The sequence below is a fragment of the Botryllus schlosseri genome, chromosome 6 (genome assembly GCF_051294905.1).
Source record: "Botryllus schlosseri isolate E-star chromosome 6, Bs_hap1, whole genome shotgun sequence".
NCBI classification, from domain to species: domain Eukaryota; kingdom Metazoa; phylum Chordata; class Ascidiacea; order Stolidobranchia; family Styelidae; genus Botryllus; species Botryllus schlosseri.
Genome location: NC_137241.1, coordinates 1,827,849 through 1,852,521, shown reverse-complemented (window position 1 = coordinate 1,852,521; position 24,673 = coordinate 1,827,849). Strand labels below are relative to the sequence as shown.

General features: G+C 39.2%; 1 protein-coding gene and 1 long non-coding RNA gene across 2 annotated transcripts in view; one reads left to right on the top strand and one right to left on the bottom strand.

Moving 5' to 3' along the window:
- The window catches only part of LOC145440140 (uncharacterized), a 122,383-nt gene that overhangs the window by 63,216 nt on the left and 34,494 nt on the right, over positions 1-24,673 (top strand). The window lies entirely within an intron of this gene.
- On the bottom strand, positions 2,769-23,894 carry LOC145440333 (WD repeat-containing protein 20-like). Its single transcript, XM_080317901.1, has 10 exons — positions 23,620-23,894; positions 22,463-22,600; positions 18,993-19,175; positions 17,000-17,146; positions 15,045-15,230; positions 12,448-13,300; positions 11,237-11,400; positions 10,003-10,089; positions 7,064-7,159; positions 2,769-5,777 (listed from the first exon to the last, which is right to left on the bottom strand). The coding sequence occupies exons 1-10, from the start codon at positions 23,749-23,751 to the stop codon at positions 5,661-5,663; spliced, it is 2,103 nt and encodes a 700-aa protein (XP_080174027.1). The 5' UTR covers positions 23,752-23,894; the 3' UTR covers positions 2,769-5,660.

Sequence of the window (24,673 nt, the reverse complement as noted above, 5' to 3'; positions counted from 1 at the left end):
GAACAATGCCGATTCCCAGACTTTCACGACTATTTTGGGATGGTACCATTGCCTGGAAATATACTTTTATTGCGGAATCAGTGCGACCCTAGCTTTCGATTAGGACCATACATATCAAATTTCGACGCTTGGATCGCCAGCTATGGGACTATCAATTCTGCTGCTTTTAGCCGGCTCAGCAGTTGGCTTCTCGGCGTATTCAATCGTGAGTCACGTGTTGCGAATCCATCCGTTGGTTAGTAATCTAAGAATTGTATACAATGGCAGCCGAGGCCAGCATAGCGGTAAAAATAAAAAAAACTTCGCCCGCAAGGGCGCAGTCAAGGGCTTCCGCGAATGGATCCACCAAATTCCTTGTCGACATTTAAAGAGAATGCATTATAAGTCAATTATTTTATGTTGTGCTTGTCCGGTCTCAATAGCAATTTAATGTAATTGAAATTGTAATTGAGCAAATTTTTTGTCAAATTACAATTACAATTACACAAAATAAAAATGCTTCAATTACAATTACATTACAATTACATTGAAAAATGTAATTAATTACATTCAATTACAATTACAAATTACAATTGATCCAACTCGCTGGTTCCTTCACATATTACTCTACAATTTTGATCCTCTCTCCGCCCACATGATCAGAGTTAGCGGTACAGAGCTAGCTGGTGGAGGAGGATGACTTCGAAAATGCAAGGAGCGTAATTGTACATTGTTAAGTCATGTTCGTGTCACACCGACAAGATTATTTATCAGCCTAAAGCCGGTGCGCACTGCGCCACTGAGCTATATAAACACCCCAAATCCGGTAGCTTCCCACCTTTTATGGGCGCGACTCCATTTTCAATTTGCCGTGGCCCAGCTCCAAATTTGATAAGCTGATTTAATTAAATGTCGGCAAATTTACCCAGACTTACTCACAGTCGATTTTGAAAGCTGATTACGTTCAACATCTTCGCGAAGCCCAGAATAAAGGCAAACTAACCCAGGTTTAGAACCACTATCATTGAACAAAGCATCAAATAAACGGCGATTATAATTAGACTCATTTCTGTAAATGAACGCTATTTTTATAAATTTTTGATCGCAATTTTTGCGAGGGTGGTTTGCCCCATATTAAAACCAATACATGTGATGCGAAATCGCGCGCAGCACGAAGAAAAAATTCACGTAGCATAAATCTAGCCAAAATAATGTTGTTTATGTTGATTTACGAGAAAATTATGATTTTACTTCAAGCCTTCAAAATTCCGGACATTTAGGCATATTTTGGAAATTCCTCCCGGACGAAGTGAAGTGAAATTCCGGACATGCCCGGGAAATTCCGGACGTATGGCAACCCTAAGCTAGGGTTTGTCCTCTTTTCTGACTTTTTTGAAAGTGTCTTCGGAGGACGCCCAAATGTCCTCTATTTTGAGAATTTTGGTTAAATATAGGGCAAAATTCGACTTGAGGCTCAGTAAATCAGCACTGAAGTAACGCTCAGACGGGTATATCTGGAGCTGGGCCGGTAAGTTGAACATTTTTTTTATGCAACCAACGGACAACGTGAAAGAAAAACCGGTATTTCGGGATTCGGGCCGGAAAGCTGACCATTTCTTTTTAGTCAACCGTCCACGACGTGGGAAAATTTACCATTTTTCAGGATTTAGCTCCGATTTTGCAAGTTTGAAAATTCTTAAAAAGTGTCCTCTTTTCCCATTTCCAAAATATACCAACCCTAGTGTTACTACAGTGCTGATTTTATGTTTCTCAGTCGAATATTACCCTATATTTAACCAAAATTATCAAAAAAGAGGACTTCGGGCGTCCTCCGAGGACACTTTGAAAAAAGAGGTCAAATCTTCCTAAAAGAGGACGTATGGTAGACTAACCTTAATCGAGCTCAACCCTGAACTCTAACTGTTATAGGTATTTGTCACTGACACGCACTCGACTGTCGTTCAATTGAGTTGTCAGTCAGTCCAGCATCTAACAAGCCCTAAGAACTCTAAATATACATTCTGGTTTTTGAACTGATCATTGACACACCTCCTTTCCGTTTCTCTCGGCAGCCCGGCAGTCAGAGATACGACGTTTTTGCGCGGCTCGGTCATCCAGAATATAGGGATTCCAATGACTTACCTTACACCGAGCCATAGCCTTGTGGAATATGATCCGTCTTGCGTATAGATTTCGACTACTTCACATCATCCACATGCAACAGCATAAAGGCAGCAAACACAAGAATGATTAAATCCGTGAAACTGCCCGGGCCAACTCTCAAACCGCCGTGTTGCTGTTCTGCCACACGCGACTCTGTCTATGAAATCTGATCCAGCGCCAAAATTCCACGCTAGTCGTCTTAATAATTTTCGGTCGTGGTCCAGACTCCATATACCAAGGGGCTGCCTAGCTCACCCAGTCTGGGGTAACTATAGATAATTCTAATCTAGTCTAGTTCTAATTGTCGAATTAAAGCAAAACACCGGTAATCTAATTCTAATCTAATTCGTGAAGGGTATCTCCATGCTGTAATTTGAAATCTACGTTAATTTTCCTAGAAAAAAGAACTTGGCGTGCAGACATTAGCCATCCTCGTGCTGATGAGAATGAACTATTTTATATGACCTGAACTTGACTTTCGTATAGTTCTTTCTAACCGTAACTTAATTTGAAAAAATAGCTATAATTCCAATTCTAATCTAGCTCGGAAAAGCAAATCTTTTTCAAATTGTTTAAATCTCATCTCACCCCAGCCGCTCAGATATTCCCGCACGGATGCTTGACTCCACAGATATAATATATTTTCTCAACAAGAATTTCGTAACACAAAAAAAGATCACGCTATGTCATTCGCATTTCATTCGTTCTCAGCCATGCAGCCTAACATGATATTAGAAAGCGCACCAGGCTGTTGTTCTAGGATGATCCTACAAATGCCAATTCAAGTTCAATAATGTGGCCGCAGTCGCTATGCAATACAAACATAACCCACAAGTCAAATAGCACATCGCATGCTAGCACAGTTAGTGCAAGCCGTTCGTCAGACCTATGAGGTATGAACTTTCAACGTAAAGTGCATGGTGAAACAGAGTTAAGATGACGAAAGTATGGTCCCACTTGTTGAATTAAAAAAGAGTGGAAAATCAAAATCCCTGGCGCAGTGACCACGAAATGTACGGCCACGCAAGAGCGTGACATGCAATGTAGAAATGTTTGTGACAATGACCACGTATGTCATGGGCAGGAGATATTGTTCAGTGATATAATAATCTTCGATCCTGTTACATTATGTAATCACAGACAAATCCACATCAGAACTAACAGACCATCTAAAATTTAGTTCCGGCGAGAATACACTTTAAATATCCTTGGCTGTATTCACTGACACATTACCAGGACTGTCGCAAACGCTGACATGTACATATAGAAATGGTTCACACTTGAAGAGGGATGTAGTCCGTTATAATAAGGGGGGAGTTTTGCTCAACCAGTCAGAGCATTTGAGCAGATATTATTAACGATCATTAACTGGCTTGCGCTAATATGGATGGCGTGATACTGATTTTTGAACTCTTTGAAGAGTAACGTATTGTTTGTCCATTCAATGTCAATCGTAATTTACCAATGTGCGTTTCAACTAGAGCCAGACCGATTATCACACTTCACAGGAAATAATCGACATCAGACGTTAGAGGTAAAAAATCTCGGCTAATTTCGTGACTTCACAGTACGGTAGTAGAGAGGCCGAACTACAATCTGCGACTCCTACACTGGGAATAGTGATCTAATTCTACATATCTTAACATTACAGGTGTCCAAACGTAGCCTTTCTAGTTTATTTCATGCCCAAGTATAACAAAGGCTGTAAAGCTGCTCAATTAAATGCCTTAAGTTTTGGAAGTACGCCTAAGATCTAGATGCCATATCTTTTGAATATAATCTGAGTATGTCGGGGCTATCGGCGAAGGTCTCTAGTTTCAAATACTGGTAAGGCTAACGATCCCATGCAGCAGTCGTAGGAAATGGCATGGTAACTGTTGAATACGCATCTAAGAAAGTGGATCGCAGAAATCAAGCCATACATCCTGTTGTTAACATTTGTAAAGCGGTTGAACCTGGGTAGTTAGAATCACCCGATCAATTACGATATAGAGTTGTAAAGAGAAAGCTTTAAAACGAAAGAAACAGTGTCATTATATAATATATTCGCGTTTAACAGATAAGTCCCTCGCATCATAGCATTCGTAACAAAATAGAAAAAACAGATCTTCAACAAGCGCCGAAGTATAGATTACTGACCTACGGGCAGACGCGCGAAAGTGACTGCACGCTAGGGTTGTTCAAAAATAGCTTTTTTTTCCTGGATTCCGTGGATTCACTGATTAAATTGTTAGGTTGCCCAAAACACGCTGCACACAAACTTCGGCTCGACTCCAACTGGTAGATGTGAACGCACAGGAGTTTGAATATTTTGAATATATATTATAAAAGATTATGGAAATTTCTTCAGATTTTACAATCAACCCCATGAAATAGTTAAGTTGTCTACAAAAACAATGCAAACAAATTTGACGTAATTCCAACACGTAGAAGCAAAGTCATTTGAGTTTTTCATTAATAATTCTAACATTACAGCAAAATAACTTTAATAGCTTCTCGGAGGTGCTGAACTTTAATATACAGTTGAGGAGTATAATCATATTGAAATGAACCCGAATATTTTCGGCTGACACTCGCCAGGGGTAATCGTCAGCAGTAATACATACAAAGTTTTGAAACTCCTCTGCGTTCACATGTACCAGTTGGAATCAAGTCAAATTCGGCCTGTAGCGTTTTTAGGCAACCTAACAATATAATAATATCACCATTTCTGCTTACAAAGCAGGGTTGTAACCAAGTCTCAAGGCTCCGAGTCAGAAGTCAATCTCACTTTTATAGTTTTGACTCGAGTCAAGTCGAGTCATTTTCAATTCCCCACCGAGTCAAGTCTGTGGCTAAGTCAGCGAGCAGAGGGTCGAGTCCGAGTTGTGGTATTACGACTTGAGTACAAGTCCAAGTCATCGTGTTCACTGCTCAGTTTCCAGTTAAAAGTCTTGTTAAAGCCACTTTTTATAACTCTATTTGGTGATATCGAATGATTCGCATTTATAATGTAATAATCTTATTCACTTTGATCAGTTTATGGTCGCATTTTCAAGTTCCAGTACCAATAGACGAAATCCCACAGTATGGTTACCATACTATTCTTTGAAATTACAATGGAATGTAGGTCTTGGTCGTCTGAGTCTCGAGTCATATGACTTGGTTCGAATCATGCGCAATGACTCGAGTCCAAGTCGAGTCATTTCCATATTTTGTGAAAATGACTCGAGTCATCAGAAAATCGTGACTCGAGTCATTACAACCCTGTTCCAAAGCCATCAGAAATTGCTAGTCCCTGGTCATATCTGATGGCCCAATCGTCCAGTCACATGTTTCGCATCTACCGTAGGCTAGTAAACCATACCCAAACACCAAACTACGGGCAAAGGCGACTCTTGGAAATAGGTATTAGTAAAAGGATTCGAAATTACGACACAAACAATTGCAAACAGTAACGGAAGAAAACGCGTCGATAAACGGTTCTATTGCACCTCACAAGTGTTGACGGTCGTTGCAAATTTCGGCCCAACAGCCGATCAACGGACCTGCGTGCCGGGAGGGCCCTTGACCGGCGACAGTTTGGGAGAGGGCGTGGGCGAGTTGACCGATTGTCGGGGCAGGTCCTTGCGGTGGGCGGTGACTGGCGCCGAACCCTGGCGAGAAAGATTCACGTTAACGATTCGAAGAGTAAATAAAATGGATGAGGAACAGTGTAATGGAAAGGAAAGGACGTAGTTTATTCGTCCTTGATGTTTTGCGACATATACACCGACTCATGAGCTACATACACAGCATCAAACAGTGTTTCTGCAGATGTAGATATTACTGGAGCTTAAAAATATTTATTCGCCACGGGGGCGATAGGAAAGTAAACCATTCCAAATTTGAGTTACACCATTTCAACAACTGAGTTGAATGCGACTTCAGAGAACTCCATTTCCTTGAACAAATCGACTTAACTGGTCAGTGATCACGGTTAATCACCGACTGCAGTGCCCGAAAACAAAACACTCAAGTACCCAGAATGTCATTATTACTGTTGATTTGTTCATATTCATTCGATATTCGAAAGACTTGCTTCCATTAGAACAGGGGTGTCCAACCTTCGGCCGAAGAACAATATTTATGAGGTCGTCAACACATAATTGAATTAGCACACGTTGGCAGCCGTCAATATGCAATTTGAATTAACAAATTGAATCACAAATTCTTGACATATAAGTCAATTCAGCAAAAACGATTCAGGCTTCAACGTTTTTAATATAGCGTCATATTTGCAATCCGAGCCTCGTAGTACAAACGGGAAACCTCCAAGAAGCTCTTCAAACGGGAAACACAGAGCAAAATGGTGCGTCCCATCCGGAAACAACAGTTTGGTATCGTGTGCGACGTTGTGCGTCTCACAAAGAAAGGTTTTTCTGGTAAGTTTGGGCGATTCCAATCTATATTTTGACTAGTACGACAATCCTGATGGGAGGTCTAGGAAAAACTACTTGCAACAAAGTGATTAGTACCAATCCGAAGACGCAGCATCATTAATTTTGTACTCCAAATTTTCACAGACAACATTAGCTGTGCCGGTATATCGGGTCGCGCGAGCTAAGGATAAATATTTGATGTGCGCAATTACCGATATTATCGACGCAGAACACCACACAAGGAATGTCCGAAATCTCCCAGTCGTGAATTTGACACCGTGGATATAGGCGTCCATATGTGCCATTACGTCCGCCTGCTGGAATGCGGTCGTACGCTATACATACATATATGTGATTGAAATGCTGCCGTAAATAGCAAAAATGTTCAACACCCCTGCATTGAATCATACAGCATGAAGATCTATTGAAGCCCATTTCCAATCAATGACTCATTTCACCCACCCCGAATTAGGACATACCTGCGTTAACTATCGACATCATGCATTCGTAAAAAGACTCACCTCAGACTTGTGAGGTCGCGCCCACGTCTGAATACAGCCGTCTTGGCCGGCGGTCATGATACTGTCCCTCTGGAAGCTTATCCACGTCAGACGACCCTAATTGAGACAAACCGTAAGGCTATTGTAAGCAGATTTGGGCACTAGAATTATAATAATATCTACACCATTTTTTCCAAATTATAATTCAAATTAGATAAGAATTAGAAGTATAACTAGTTGTTTTTCCAAATTAAACTAGAAAAGGAATTATAGCTAAACAGTTATTTTTTAATTAAATTAGAATAAGAATTATAGCCGAGACAGTTTTTTTTCAAATTAGACGAGAATTAGAATTATAGCTCCACAGTTTTTTAGATTAGAATCAGAATTACCAAATTTGCGAAAAACTTGGAAATTAAATTGACTTCAGTTCATATCATGTCAGAATGCATTGTCGTGTGACAGCAAGCTTGGCTGGTTTCTCACTAGGCTATAAAGTTCCCCTACAGAATGTTCAGAAAAACCACAAATCACATCAGATCTAGAATGAGATCATAGAAACATTTCACAAGTTCGATCAAAAATAGAATCAGAGCAAAGAATATTTTACAAATTACATTAAAATTAGAATTAAAGCAAAGAAACATTTAAAAAAAATTAGATTACCAGCATTTCGCTTCAATTAAATAACTACAATAATCTAGTTATTCAAGTCTGTTATAACATTGATGTTGTCTACAGCCCAACAATTACATAAACTTGTCTGCCTGTTCATTAGGGTTGTCCATAATGTGGAAAGTCTCACAAATCCTGCGTATCCATGTCTCATTCTATAGATTATTGATAAAAAACGTCGATGAGTCTGCAATAAGCTCACAGGAAAGTCGTTAAGATTTGTCTAAATGTGTTTGAAAGTGGCTGCTACAGAGTGGTCGTACCAGCTACCATAGAACGGCGAAAAGACTAGTAATTAGAAACCACGGCGCTTGATTGGGTAAGTGGCTATGCCTGAATGATTACGACGGTGGCGGCTTGCTGATCAGCTGTTCGAGGAGTCTGCTAACGGCGGTGAATCTGTAAGCGCATTGTAGGTTGGTCCGCAGATGATGATTTGAGATTGATTCGGGATATGTTTAGTAACATATTACATAACGAACAAAAGACAGCTGCTTCACAAAAACGTTTGAAACATGACTGGCTTATTGTGAAGGTAACAGTTGTAGTCTGTGTAGCTTGCTTTCATCGAGGGAAAGCACTGAAACACACAAAGAAACATTGCAATGGCACTTATGCAAGTAGCGTACGAATTTCTAGTTTCAGAAGGGATGTACCATCATTGATTACAAATATAAATCTTAACAGTAATGATACTTTGTTGATCTTATTAGGATCTGGTCGTGGTATATAATTTAGGTCTTGAATGCTCTAAAGATGGGCTGAATCGTCCGTTTATGCGTGGCACCTGTCCGATTCTTACAGCATAATGAATCCACCCGTAAGTGCTGTCAAAGTCCTCAATCATACCACAGAAAGAGATCTAAAGGTATGCACAGGCTATGCTGGTAGGGTCAGCAAAACTACAGTTTGCTTGTAGAGCTTAGCCTGTCCCAAATGAATCATAGATCATCACTGGCTGCATCACGACTAATGTTTGAATCAAACCAGACATGGATATATAACTGCATTTAATCGATGCGGTAGTTACACTTCTTCAGAGTTCCAACGTAAGCTACCTGGTTGGTCCACATATCATCTTATAAGCATACAGGATTGTGCCCCGCAGCATCCATCTCACATGTTGTGCTGCACCAGTTTGGCGATGGCTAATACGTTACCCGAACCCAGGGAAACAGGACGACTCGGCGTAATCGCAAGCATATCAGACTAGAACTAGATGCTTCTCGGATTTATACTCAGTTCTACAAGTTCATAATCATTCGCTGTTACACCTCTGCCATGTCTGCAATAGGCTATTGCTGCTATAAACCTATCGTAACAGACTTTCTAACTAAAACATTAAATCACCAGGTGTCACATATTATTGTTAAATCACCAACCTACAATGCCCTTACAGCGCCGTTAGCAAACTTCTTTAATGAGTAGAAGAACGTAATCAGCAAGTTGCTGCGGTCGCGATCATTCAAGCATAACTGATTAACCAATTATGAGCCGTGATTTCGTGATTACTAGTCTTCTCGCCGTTCTATGGTCGCTGGCACGCCCACTCTACAGCAGCTACTTTCAAACGCATTTAGACAAATCTTAACGACTTTCCTGTGAGCTTATTGCAGGCTCATTGACGTTTTTTATCAATAATCTATAGAATGAGACATGGATACGCAGCATTTGTGAGATTTTCCAAATTATGGACGACCCTACTGTTCATACATATGCTTTCATGTTATAGCCTAAACTAGGTCTCGTCATGCGAAGTCGTGTCTAATTAAGAACGAGTTCACTTTTACTTTTTATCCTATGATGAAAATGAACTACAAAACTAATTGACCACATGACCAATCTGACGTAGTATGTTCTGACTGTTTCAAATTGGATTATTGATCAACAGCATCGCAATACGAATGGTGATATGTAGGCTACAGTTCATCAACTTTTTTGTGAATGCAGTTGGAAAATACCTAACCCTGGATCTATAAATCGAATTCAGTAAGTAATTAAAAAATGCATTCATATTGAAATAACCTCCTATATTTTCAAATGACACTCGTCAGGGGTAATTGTCAGCAACTAGTAATGAATTGAAAAGAACTTTGCATATCAACAGACCTATCACTGAATATACAAACTCCTTTTTAATTCTCTGCTAGTTGCTAGTTGTCCAATTACCCCTGACGAGTGTCAGTTGAACATATTCGGTTTATTTCAATATCAATATATATTTTAAATTACATACTGAAGTTCAGTACGTCCAAGGGTGTCTTCTAACACAACTTAGTACAAACCTGTGATATGAGTTTGCATACGAGTGGTTCTAGCATCGCAGTTTCGTCGAGTCGTGGACATAAGTTTGTTCCGAGTGTGAGTGCGGGCTGCAGAAGAAAAGAGAACAAATAACAACTTCTGTGTTTGGTTACCAAACTGTGGTAGGCGGGAGCATCTCAAGTGGTAGGTGAGTAACGTCAGAAGTCAGAGAGCCTATAAATTTCTGAACTGAAAAAATATGTAGATTTGTAATTGCTTTGTATCCAAGTAACGCTGGGCCTACCAAAACTAGATTGTACAAGAGAGGCAGGGAAGCGTCATGTCCCCCTTCCATTAACTGGGTATCTTCAGTGTAGGTAATGATCTAATGACCTAAACCATGCAGTATGTTCGATTGCTCGCCCTCAATTACGGCTTGCGGTTGAAATTAATCAGAAGTGCAGCGATGGCCACCATCATGCAACCGCAGGGCAAGCCACGAGAGATCCATATACTTCCAAAAGCTCTCAAAGCTTATTTTATGACAACTGCAATGATAACTTTTTTTTTTTAAATATATGAATTCCCAGAAAAATTGCCTGATTTTTCATCAAGCCTTGTCACAATTTCAAAAGATTTCATTCTAAATCAGCCTACTAAATCTTGCCTTCGCACAAATCATTTGTGCCAAACTGATCTCGGTAATAATAAACTTGTGATAGGGGAAGAACCAGTGGTCTTCAGCACTTTCGAGCTAGTAAACTCGTTCCGATATAACGAGGTGGTACGCGAGCTTAGTGAAAATGCTTCAGCGGGATGAGGACCGAGACAGTTCCAATCAGAAAAACAAAGCATTCCAAACCCGTGTTGAAATAAAGGAATCTCTCAACTTTACAATGAGACAATATAGTTTCTAGTCCGGTTTCAAGCTTAGGTTTGATGATATTCGTACCATATTCAGCTTACGGTCTTAGCATCTCTGTTTGACCGAACATAAATCTAAGGTGGGATAAAGTATAAGCTGGTATCGCAGATATTTTCTCCTTTGGTCAACTAAAGTTGATGATTTTGGTTTTTGAAGATTCACCGGTTGGAATATTTGTTTTGCAGTTTTAGCGGTCTGTGAGATGAAAAAGGTGAGAGAATCACTGAGCTAGACAACAAAAAAGGCACTTTGAGAGGGAAAACGCGAATCTGAGTTTCTCAACAAAATGATAGGAATTCTACCAATGAACACTCATGGTCTTTAGAGTACGGTTTACGACCTATAGCGACCTTGGACTCTTTACTATGTTCCGTCCGCGATACCCCGTTCACAGTGGACTGACTTTTACTTCCGTTCTTGGTACCGAAATAGGGCATGCTCAAATTGCGCTTGTGCGACTTGGCTTGATCCTTTTTGGAGGGACTTTCGCCGATCGCCAACGTTGCGAATTTTCCTGAAATTGCCAAACGCACGATAAGCTCCACAGTACGGTTGTTCAAAAATAACTTTTTTTTGCCGGATTCACTGATCAAGTTGCGAACTTGCTTAACAAAAGTGCTTTTAGAAGCAACCAAAACAACTTCAAGTAGAAATATAAATGGATGGCTGATGGCTCTACATCTACTATTGTAAATTATGGACTCTACTCAAGTTTTGTGAAAATCAAAATATTGTCGATACTCCACAAAAATGTCCCCTAATTTTCTCTCTCTAGTTGGAATAATGTACTACTTCCGCTTGACAAACTGTAACTATCAAAGATTAGGTAAATCACAAAATATTACAAAGTGAAAGTAGCGCAAAATTGGAATCACTCAAGTACTAGAAGTAGAGGAACACTATTTGAGTGCTTTGTTACTGAACACTAGGGTTGTGCAAAAATAACTTTTTTCCAGATTATAGCGATTTATTGAATAAATTGTTAGGTATACTACAAAAACGCTGCACACCAAATTTGGCTCAATTAAAACTGGTAGATTTGAACGCACAGGAATTTGAAAATTTTCCTATTATTATAAAAATTTAAAAAAAAAATTTCAAATTTCACTGTCAACCCCATGAAATTGTGTGAGTTTTCTACAAAAACGAAGCCAAACAAATTTGACGCAATTCCAACCCATACAAGCGAAGTTATTTGAGTTTTCATTTAGAATTTTGCGACTACCCACCGTTCAGGGTATTTTTGCGAATCCACAATTTTCAACTGCAATAACTTCGCTTATCTACCGGTTGGAAGTGAGCAAAAATTGTTAAGCGTCGTTGTTTCAGCCAATTTAACAATCTCATGGGGTTGACAGCAACATCTGAAAAGTTGTTTAATATTTTATATTGAATTCAAAATTTTCGAACTACTAACTCGTTCACATCTACCAGTTGAAATCGAGCTAAACTTGGTGAGCAGATTTATGTAGGCAACCTAACAATTCAATCAGAGAATCCCCAGAATCGGGAAAAATAAAGTTACTTTTGAACAACCCTACTGAGCACTGCTGGGCCATACCTTCCGTCATACTGGTGCTGTCCTTGGACGAACTCTTTGAAAAAAACGTGAAGCCTCTCGTTATCGAATGACTTGATTCCTTCCCGCTGCCCGGAGACCCGTTGGACGTCCCGTGCTTCCCTTTCCCATTCACAGTCTGAGACTCGTTCAACCCCAAACTGCCCGAGTCCGAATAAGAACTGTCTCTTTTACCGTTCGCAATTTTAACCGGAGAAGCCTCGGTCCTAACAAAATGCGCGCATCCATAGCTGCGCAACATCGACGTCGTTCTGCGTCTCGGAAACAACACATCGTCAGTCAACTCCCACAAGCACAACTGCGCGTCCTGCCCCGCAGACCCGAACCTATATGACACCCTTGGTCTGGCGTCTATCGACTCCGCCACGCTTATCTTCGAAGTTTTAGACACGGTGCTGTCGGTACGGTCTCTACGCGATAGGTTCTGTAATTTCGCCACCGGAGATTTCGCGTTAACAGACGTAGTTTCGGTCGATTTAAAATCGGCGGCAGTCTCGTATTTAAAATAATTACGATTTAAACTCCTACCCCTAATGCTATTACGCGTTAAAGCTGGTGAATCGCTTCCGTACCAACGCAAAACCTCGTCTTCCTCGGGCACGAGGCATAAAAACGGGTCAAAAGCTACATGGCTAATCCAAGACCGATGTCCATATCCTCTAGCCACCACAAATCGGCCGTAAAACGACCACACCGTGACCAGGTCATCCTCGCCGCCAGTGACAATATAACGCCCGTCCGGACTCCAGCAACAGCACAGCAGTCCGCCGAAATAACTCTTCATGGCGCCTTTATGTTCCAGCGTCACGTAATCGATTAACCGCATGTACCCATCCTGTAAAGAATATTCAGAGTAGAGGTCAACCGATATCGAATTTTGCAGGCCCATACCGATTATCGCCATACTCACAAGGACAATAACCGATATCACGGGCCGATATTAATATGGAGGAAGCAGAGAACCATTTCGGCCAAAATATTATATATTAGGCAAGATGGCACTTGTACATGACACAGAAAGCTGAACAAAAAAACGAGAAAACTGAGATTAAAAAGAACTATTGCTTAATTGTGCACATTCATTGAGATTTGGGATAACCCAAAAAGCAAAACATGATACAGAATTGCAGATCAGTCCAGTAGAGCTAGATTGTAATGCAGGAAGCGTAGTTTCTCTGCGTGCTCACGCAGTTAAATTAGTCCTGCAAGGTTAAATCTGTCACATGTCGCCCTTTGAGTCGTGGATTTCTTGAGATTGAGAACCTGGAGTATTGAATTTCCAATATTTTTTATTTATAAAATATCGGCCTCCACAGGCTGATATCGATAATCGGGAAAGTTCCAAATATCGGCCTCGATAATCGGCCAGGGCGATAATCGGCCGACCTCTAATTCAGAGGAGGTTGGTATCAACGCTAGAGTAGAAGCTGATATGTAAAGACGTGCATTTCTACACGATTGCAAACGCAAATGGCGATTTCCAAGACACGTCAAAACTGCAAGCAACTTGATTTTGAAAATGCGTGACTGCAACAAGAACTACTACTCACTTTTCAAAACTCAGACTATAAATAGAACTAGAACTAACAACCTTTAAAAATCTAAATCCAACTAAAACACAACTTATTACGTTCTATTCCAAAGCAACACATTCATTTTCATTAAATCGGAATCTTACCGCATATTCGAAATAGAATCGGCATTTCAAAAGGATGGATGCGGAGTCAATACCCAAAACCCAGCCCCTGGCTAAGTCACATTTAGTAGTATTGACTAGCGCAAGTTTTTGTTGCAGTCAAATCCAACGACACTTACACTTATTTTTCACAAAAGTTGCAGTAAAAATTTGCATTTATTTTTCACAATGGTTACACTACAAAATTGCATTTATGGACAAGTTCCTTGAAATTATGAAGGTATAAGGTACTCAAATTGATCCGTATCCAAGGCACCGTAGCAAAACTCAGTGTTGGCGACTTCAACATAATCAATGGCCTGAAAAAATTGACCCAGTGAAAATATAATTTTCGGAGGTCCAGCCTGAATGTACGTCAAATCAGAAAGGTCCGCAGATTTAAACGACAGTGAAATAATCAAGCGATCTATTCACATATAGTGCCCAATTATTCCCAATAAAAAGTTGGATGTATGGAAAATCGAAAAAATCGTGCAAACATTGACATGAATAATCGAAAAAAGTTGCATGAAATGTCGATAAAGTCGAAAAAAATTTGTCTGAAAAAATGGAGAAAAGTTGCACAATAGGATCCCTGCAAACACCACACTACGTAACTTCCGAGTATTTAGGAAGCTGCCGGAAGTTGCAAAAACTTGCCCTTAGTGATGACTGTGAGCTATCAACGACTGCAAGAAAATCACTCAGCACACCGGTATCGCGATTCACGAGATGTGATTTCTATTTGTTCGGTGTCCAATTGTTTCATAAAATTCGCAGCTAGAACTGGAATAAGTCACTTTTTGAATTACAAAACTAGGATTAAAAAAACAGCTACTTAGTTGACTGTCAACAAACTAGATCGTAAGTTTGTACAAGTCCGAACATACACATTCCCACAAACCTGTGACACAATGGCGATCGTCCTGGCGTCGGGAGAGAATTTAAACTCGTGTATCGCCGAACTGTCGGGGGTAACGACCCATTTATAAAGGGGGTTCTTCAGGACTCCGAGGGGGATCCCGGCTTGCGTGGAGTAATTTCGATTCTTCAGCGTGTATACGGAAATGTCGCCGGAAACCTTTTTGGGCTGACGAGGAAAATCATTGCATTGACAAAATAGCTTACGACTCGCGCTGGGCACAATGATTCCATAACTCAAATCTGAATCGAACATCATTTCTAATGATTCGAGTCGAGTAATGACAGAGGATTGTTTCAATTACTGAAAGGATACGCTCCTTGCCACAAAGCATCAATTTATCACCGAGAGTTGCCACAGTTTCAATACTATTTTTCAATGTTTAAGATGCAAACCTTGATTGCTTGTATCACAGTATATGAAACATGTAGTGCCAAGTTACTCACGTTAGTGAAAAGGACATATAGAGTGAACAACCCCCAGCATTGTCACAAAGCGCAATGAAATAGGTATGGTCGAGAAAATACAAAATGGTCTTTCATGCGATGTTGAACTGGCATTGCATTTATTGTTGTCATATAAAAGGTACAGGCTATATATATTAGAAATTTACACAACAACCTACTGTTATGACGTCATTAGCGGTGATACTCGAATACTGGACATCTAATACTTGGTTCGGATTCAAATCTCTCATGTTCTCAATTTTGCTCGGCCGCACTTATGACCAATATTACAGATGCTATCTATTTCCACAAGGAGCCAACAGGTAAATCAACATTCATCAGTGTTGAACAAATACTCTGCCATGTAGCTGTGACAATCACCACCCACGACCAGAGCATGTAAATTCTAGTAATGGACAATCCCCACTTTTGTTTGCGACAACATGACTATGATAATGTAGCTATGTTCAATAAAAATGAATCATTGATCTCAACAAGGACAAACACTAAAATCAATACTGGTAGCCTAACTAGAGCAGTAGATGTTAAATGACAAAAATTCTCATTAGTATGTATGAATCATAGTTTCGTACGAGCCATACAGCCATGCTTACATGGGCTGATCATACACATTTATTCATTATATTATGGCTGAATTGAGAAGCAGCCACAAAACAGTTCATACTGTTCAGGTAATACGATTACGTAAAATACCCATAGACTATAGAGTCTGAAGATATTAGATCTAGAGATTGAAATTCAAAGTCACCATAGTTCCATTCAGACAAGAATGCTGTCACTCTAATATGCGTTAATCCCACATAACATTTATGACTAAAAAAACAATATTATACAGTAGGGTTGATCAAAAATAACTTTTCTCTTCAACTTTTTGCAGATGTTCGATAAAGTTATTTAGTTTAACACACACAAAATTTGACTCAAATCTAACTGTAGAAAATTTTATATTTTTAAATTTTTTTTCAACTCAAATAGCTTGCCTTCCACATGTTGAAATAAAGTCAAAGTTGGTGGGCACCGTTTTCTTTCACAAGTTTATTGAATATCCAGTAAAATTTGAAGTATTTTTTGAACAAACCTATTCAACGGTTACAGAAAATTTGTTCATAATGTTCCATAAATATGATTACCGGTGGGACCACTTGAAAAACACACAGAACAGAGTCCTGAGAGATTGGATTCAGTGATGTGTTACAATGTTTATCACAAGAAACCAGGCCTACACCACAATAAAGTTCGTCATCTTATCGAAACAGGTGGTGCCTATGACCTTCAAAGATGAAGGTCAATGTTTATCTCTTGCACAAGAAAAATGGGAATTCTCACCCAACAAACGACTAACTGACGAATAATCATTGAACCATCTAAAAGTCAGCCAAATTCATAAACAAACTGAGCACTAGAACTAGCATGGCACGGAATACAGATATACAAGGGACAACACTGCAGGGTTCCTTTCTATTCACTGACCTTATCATGATACACTGGAACTACATTCATGTTTTTGTGAGAAATATCATAGGTATACATAATTCCGTTTGAATGAGATGAAATGACGAGACTTTCAGTGCCCGGAACCCAGTGTACGCAAGTGGTCCCGGTCTTTTCAACCATACGCTGTAAAATTAAATGATGTACTATTATGGCTGTGGGTCTTGGCCGGTGTTACAGCAATATGTCTACTTAAGACTTCCATCCAAACTTGTAATGTTAATAATGACACCTCAATGCACTCAATTCGTAATAATATGTAGGCTACAGATGAGTGGGCATCGCATATCCATGAATATTCATTACAAAATCAATGACATAATACTAGGCCTACTAACAGAGAGTGCACAACTGGATGACTTTTTCTATATAATTAAGGTAATGAACCTACATGGGATCATGCCTGAATTGAATAGATTCAATATTCATGTATAAATAACAAAATAAGGTTGATATCATCCTCAACGATGCGAATAACTATATAAGCTACCATTTAGTGAAGTTGAAACACCAATTACATCAGCGGGCTACATCATATTCTGCAGATTCCCGAAACCCACCAAATGTTTGACTAAGCAGCTCAAAGCACACTGAAACATACCGCTGCCTTGTTTGAACAGGAGAGTTGAACTTAACATACATTGTATTCTGACATACCAGTACCACCAACAATGCAGAAAACGCAGGACTTCGATAATCCCGAAGCAACTACAAGCCTTATGAACAATTTCAAAAATAATCTGATGATGAAAAATTGAATCCGTCAACTGATATTTTAATTGCCAATTGGGAATCGACAGCAACCTAATCAAGCCAATCAATTAAATTTCCATTCAAATTAGATTTACATTGATAAGATTTTCATTTCAAACTTGGTGAGCGATGAACATAATTTTGAACATAGGATTTAGCGGTATTGTATTTCCTGCACGAATGTGGCGATGTGCGTTATTAATTAACATTATATAAGTCTACATGGAGTATAAGGCAAGTAGACTGAATGTTATTAAACATGAAATCTTTAGTCTACAATTTAAAGAAATTGTGTGAAACAATTTTTTCAATTCATTGCAGCCCTAATAGAACGACTATAAATGAGGAGTTTCAGGTGTGTAGGCCTATATCTTCACGGCTGTTCAAAAACAATCTTTTGTTTCCAATTTCACAGGCTACGTGAAAAAATTATTATGTTGGCTAAAACAACCCTGCACGCTTAATTTGGCTCAATTCCAACCAGTGAAAGCGAGATTCTTGCACTAGAAAGTTTTGAATCTATCACATAATAAATAAAAAAATAAAATGTCAAATTTTTCCTGGCGATAACATAGTAGAGACAATGCACGCCAAATTTGGTTAATTCCAACCACCAGAAATGAAGTTATTGCAGTAGAAAAATTTGGATCTGAATTAGATTTTAGGATAAAATCATGGGATTAGAAATTTTTCTACTGCAATAACTTCGCTTCTACTGGTTGGGATTGAGCCGAATTTGGTGTACATCATCCCTACTGACTGCCTATCAATTTTATCAGGGTAGACAGATAATTTTCTACTGCAAGAATCTCGCTTCTAGTGGTTGGAATTGACCCAGATTTGGTGTGCAGCGTTGTTTTAGCCTACATAATAATTTTATCACGTAGCCAGTGAAATTGGAAAGAAAAATTGTTTTTGAACAGGCCTCTATGCTATGCTGTGATAAGATGAAAGGTTGGCGATTCACGCAAAACGACAGTACCGGCATGTGTTTTCTAGTTGTAGGGTAACTAATTTTGTTTTAATACGCAACTAGACCTAGAGCTACTCTATCTCCAAAATCCGCAACTAGAGCTAGAACTACTGTTTGTACAAATCTGTCTTCAGGTTCTTAAGATGGAATGGCAAATTCCAAAACTATCCGAGAGAAAAATCGCCTGATTCTGACTTTTGAAACCATCGGGACAATCAATGAAAAACCACCCCATCTTCAACCTACCTCTTCGTTAAAAATCTGCAAACTTTGCCGGCTTCCCACGTCGATAATTTGGACTTGGCCAGCCGCAAATCCGACGGCCACCTTTAAACTTTTAAGAGTTGCGGTGTGTTCGTTGATCGCATGGCAGGTGGGCAGAACGCCTTTATAAACTCTTCTGTCCAACGGTTGGGAGTAGTCGACAGGCTGAAAACAATGGTGCATTTAAAAATTGAAACGATTGCAGCAAGGATCAGTTTCAGGTGACATGGACAATGAAAGAGTTCAAAGTGTAGCATTATTTACTGTTTCTCAACCGCCAGTCTGCAGACCAGTGCCGTTCTGTGGCAAGATTTCTGCAGTCCCACCAAATATATTAGAATTTTACACAGCAATTCCAGAATGCAAGAAGTTCAACAGCTAAGTCTACTTCTTTCAAAATATACCAAAAAAATCGCAATGTTCACGTCCATGGCCCTTAACTGGACTTAGTGCATTTCACCTTGCAGTAAATTCAACAGAACTACGCATAAATATACAAGGCAGAAATAAATGAAGTTTCCAATGTTAAATTTGAGTTGAACACATATCTAGTCATTAAATTTAGGGTTATGTTGATTTTCGAAGTTTCATCGGCAGTCCACAACAATTGTTTTGAAGTTTTATCAGCCCACGAGGCCAGAAAGGTTGAGAATCAGAATGAACCATCAAAAATCAAAATTTAACCTCGAATTAATTACGGCAAATGTTTGCAACTCAACTGTAATATTGGATACCAGACATGGGGTGATTACTTCATGAATGTAATCGATTGCGATTACGATTACTTCTGAATGACGCGATTACGATTACGATTACGATCACAGCAAAATCAGGAAGTAGTCGATTACGATTACGATTACATTGGAAAAGTAATCACGATTACTCACGATTACATTTATTTTGCATCTTAGAAGCTATGTTGGAAGACAATACATGGATTGCGCTGAAAAGGCCTAATGATATAACGATCTCCCTTCAAAAAAGATGCGTCATTTGTTGGTTACGTCATAATACATCCATTGCCCATTTTCATAGAGGTCAATTTATCGCGCCCGACGATTTGCATTCTTGCCAGGGCCATAACTGCCGCACCCCAAATTTCCCAATATGGTGGAGAGCGAGCTCGAAGGGGAATCAAAAAGTATTTCGTAAACTATCATAAGTTATAGAGTATTTTCGAGAGATCTAATTAACTTGAAAATCCTCTCTAGATCAATGATTGCCAACCGCGGGTCCGAGAGCCGCATGTGACTCTCAGCTAACCAACTTGCGGCTCCCCTTGACGTTGGAAAATCCAACAAAAATAATGAATCTATAACAAAAAAAATTGATATTCAAAAATTTCACTTGCTTTGCTTGGATTCTGTAGTTTATAATTTAGGGCGAAGACCAATTCCTTTGGTGTCGAGTAGCGATTCTCTGCTCAGCAACGATTTCGTTACTCAACTCACGTCAAAAAGTATGCTCACACTCAAATGCGTCTGGATCGGTACTCAAATTTAAGTCTGCTCATCACCAGACTTAATTAAGTGCAGGTGGTGTTACAACACGTTTTGCAACGATATCGGACCAGCAAACCAATGGATTATTTGACTTGATTGTTGAGTTCAACGGCCGCATTGAATGAATGCTTTTTAGACATGATGAAAATGTTTTCAAGTCCTGTTGTAGTTAATGTGGCCACTGACCCTATAGTACAACTTGAGTTGCTAGACATGCAGTCAGATATAAAGACATGACAATTTGTTTATGCGTCTCACGAAAGTTTTTTTTTAGTCTGCTACGTTTGAGCCACTACAGTATCTTTTGATGACATAACAAACCGGAGGTCACGAATCAAGAACATACACTAAAGTAATTATAACAAGAAACCACAGGTCATAATTATGAATTACGTTGCCACAGCTCTACAGGTAGGTAATTGTGTGGCGAGATAGCGCAGTGGTACATTCCACGGATGCAACACCAATGGGTTGCGGGTTCGAGTCTGAACGAGGGCGACTTCGGAATTCCTACCTAAGTGTTGGAGGTTTATCTAGGCTCCAAGTCGGCAGATACGGAATCGAAAATGCAAATCGGCCTGGTGTAAATGTCTGTGGTAGTCGACAAACACCATGATTACCTCAAACAAGTAAACTCTACAGGTATATCTGACCATCGCGGGCTGAGAGAGGATTAAAAATTAATAGTAATGTATTGCAATTACTAAATTTCTTGACGAAATTCAGTCTTCAACTTGAGATTAGTCTATATATCTAGACTAGTCTAGATATCTCTGGCATAAGCATAACCAAACATCAACACATAAGTTACTATTTTAAACTATAGGCGGAGCGGAGATAAATTATACTGCTGCGAGGTAGTGGCATGTGGAACGCGTTGATAACCTGATATATAGCACGGCGGGTGTTCTTACTATCAGACTAATGGACGACGTACGTAGGTACATCGAATATCTATTTACTGTGGATACTTCTTACACAATGACGCGCAAAGCTAATAGGCTGCTTCTGACGTAATAATGAGCATTGAGCAGTGGCGTTTGAAAATCAGACTCTTGTGCTGTCACGACTGGTATAACATCTTTTCCTCGATCACGAATGTTCAGTTTATGTCATAGTTCTTGTACAAATAAAAAGTAATCGTTCTTTCACAGAGAAATCGATTAGATATGGGAAGTAGTCGATTACGATTACGATTACTTCGGAATTTTTTCGAATGTAATCGATTGCGATTACGATTACTTGAAAATGCTGTAATCGTCGTAATCGATTACGATTACTAATCACGATTACCCCATGTCTGTTGGATACTTCACTTAATGCTGCTTTTTTGAATATATGATAGATATTTATACATGGTTCTACTGAAGTTTTTGCATGGCGAAACTCGTGAAGTCATGTTGAAGGCCAGAAACTGTATTGTGATTGTTCGGTATGGGTATCCTTTGAAAGTAATGCAACTTCGCTGATTGCTGTAGCGTCCATTATGCTGCCAAGTGTCGCTTGATTTCACATTAGGAATTTAAGGAAAATTGTTTAAAAGTCTCAGTAGCTTTCGCAATTAACTTGTACGGAACAAGTTGTAAGTTACTTTTAAACAGTTTTGTGCAAATCTCGCAACATTGTGACGTACGCCCAAATCCGACTATAAACTCTCTATTTCGGCACGACAGAGAAAAATTCTCACAAGACTGTTCAATCAATTCACAATTTATATATAAAATGTTTTAGCTTTTTTAATTAACGTACAAGCGTCCAACTTCTTACATTTTGGACAGACTGGAAGAAAACTTGCCACAGACCGGCAGTTAAGAACTACTGAGGTAGACGCCGTATCTTTTGGATATCGGCTGAATAAATCCTGGTTATCCGTGAAGATGCTAGTTATTGGATTTATATCTGCATCGACTGAATATCGGTTGGATTCTGGCTATAATTTTACATTCTCACCTGAGAAGGTAGCACTCCCTCATAGTCATAATAAAATATATCTTTTCCGACAACAAAAACGATCCTGGTAATCTTCACACCTTCGTGCACGATGTCAACAAAGCTTGCTTTCACGGGGGCTACATTGCTTGGTTGGCCCTGCCAAAAAGAATTTTAACGTTGGTACACACTGCAGGCATTGATAGAAATACATAGAAGTTTGGCCAGGCTCTTGGAGATACAGAACTTCAATTATCTATAATCGTATCATATTAGGGGATAAGATTGTTGATACATAATTTTCTTTTCAAATCTCTATTGTTGACCCTAACGACTGTCAGCCGAAAATATTTGGGTTTATTTCTATTTCATTTTTCAATACATTATTATTCAAATGTACATGAAAATTTGTGCAAATGCATGCCTGTGATTGATGATAGGCTACCCTATTTAATGTCTTTGCGCATACATTTTCATCAAGTCACATTTACCTGAATCGTATCGCAACAGGCCTACAGCAAATAGTAGCCTTATCTAAAAATATTTGATTGTGATGTAATAGATCAATCAATGACATTGCATCATTTTTACGCAAATTGCTAATTGGAATTAAACCCTACACACAAGTCTAAATTTTTGTTTTGTAATTTCGGCACCTTTTCAGCAATCAGTATTTAATTAATACAGATGTGATTGCATTTCTCCTGGACACAAATTCCATGGATGCATGGTCATTCCCTACTTAAAATTTAGATATACTTTTGATATACGGTAACTTAAAGATAGTGATAGCAGGATACAGGTATGTATGTCTTCAAAATCTCACCATCATTTGCGAAAGATGTGAATGTAGACAGAGTATATACATGCAAATAAATTATATTGCAAAGTCATAAAACTATAGCAGTAAAATGACTGCTCAAACATTAGCAGGCACAAGTTCAACGCATCCAGGCACTTCCTTTTGGCATAGCCAGGCTATGCAATCATCATCTCATGAACACCAAATATTCTATACTGACTGCACAGACGGTGTGACACTGGGAACCGTCTTGGTACAGCAAATATAATTGTATTATATTGTATTCATTTACTGTGCTCTAGAACGACATATTTGAGAAGGAATAAATAAGCAGCAAAATTCACATATACTTCAGCTAATCATTTCTAAAACATACCGGTGTGATTGGAGAATAAGGAACTCTATTCATGCGACAAAATTCCGTCTGCGGTAAATGCTTGTAAACCCCTTCCCTTGCACTGAAATGCGTCCGTATTTCCATTTTGCTTCCGACGGCACTAATCGCCATTTCTCGGCCTCCTTACAGGAGGATGTCTCGGGATCGGTGGCCCAAACTGACCTCAGAAATAAATAAATCTACTCAATAAACTCACACCGACACAACATCAAACACCGAGCTCTGGATCTGCTCATCCAAGAATATTCTCATCAAAATACCCATAGATCATCATAATAGAAGCGAATGGATATGCCTGACTAGGCTCTTTAAGCATTTCATGTCATTTCTGTAATATCATCAAAATAACGACTGATATCTTTAAAAATCACATCAATGAGATAAAATTATACATTAATATTGCATGAAATTATTTATCGCAATCTAATTATAAACAATTCTTGAAGAGCTTCTTGTAGGTACAGAACTCCAGTTCACTAATAGTTGCTGACGATTCCCCTGGACGTTGTGTCAGCCGAAAATATTCGGATTTATAACAGGGATGTAACCAGGTCACAGGTCAATCTCACTTTTATAGTTTTGACTCGAGTCAAGTCGAGTCGTTTTCAATTAACCACCGAGTCAAGTCCGAGTCCAAGTCAGCGAGTTGAGGGCCGAGTCCGAATTACGGTATTATGAGTCTTTGTGTTGACTGCTCAGTTTCCAGGTAAAATCTTGGTAAACCCACTTTTTATAACTATGTTTTGTGATATCGAATGGTTCGCATTTAAAATATATTAATTTTTCTCACTTTTAGCAGTTTCTTGTTGCATTTTCAATAAGTACCAGTACGAATAGACGAAATCCAATTATAGCGTCGTTACAGTGCTATTTTTCGAAATTACAATGAAATGTCGGTCTTGATCGTCTAAGTCTCGAGTGATATGACTTGGTTCGAGTCATGCGCAATGACTCTAGTCCGTGTCGAGTCAATACACCGATTAACTCGAGTAGAGTCTAGTCATTTCCGTATTTTGGGAAAATGACTCGAAGC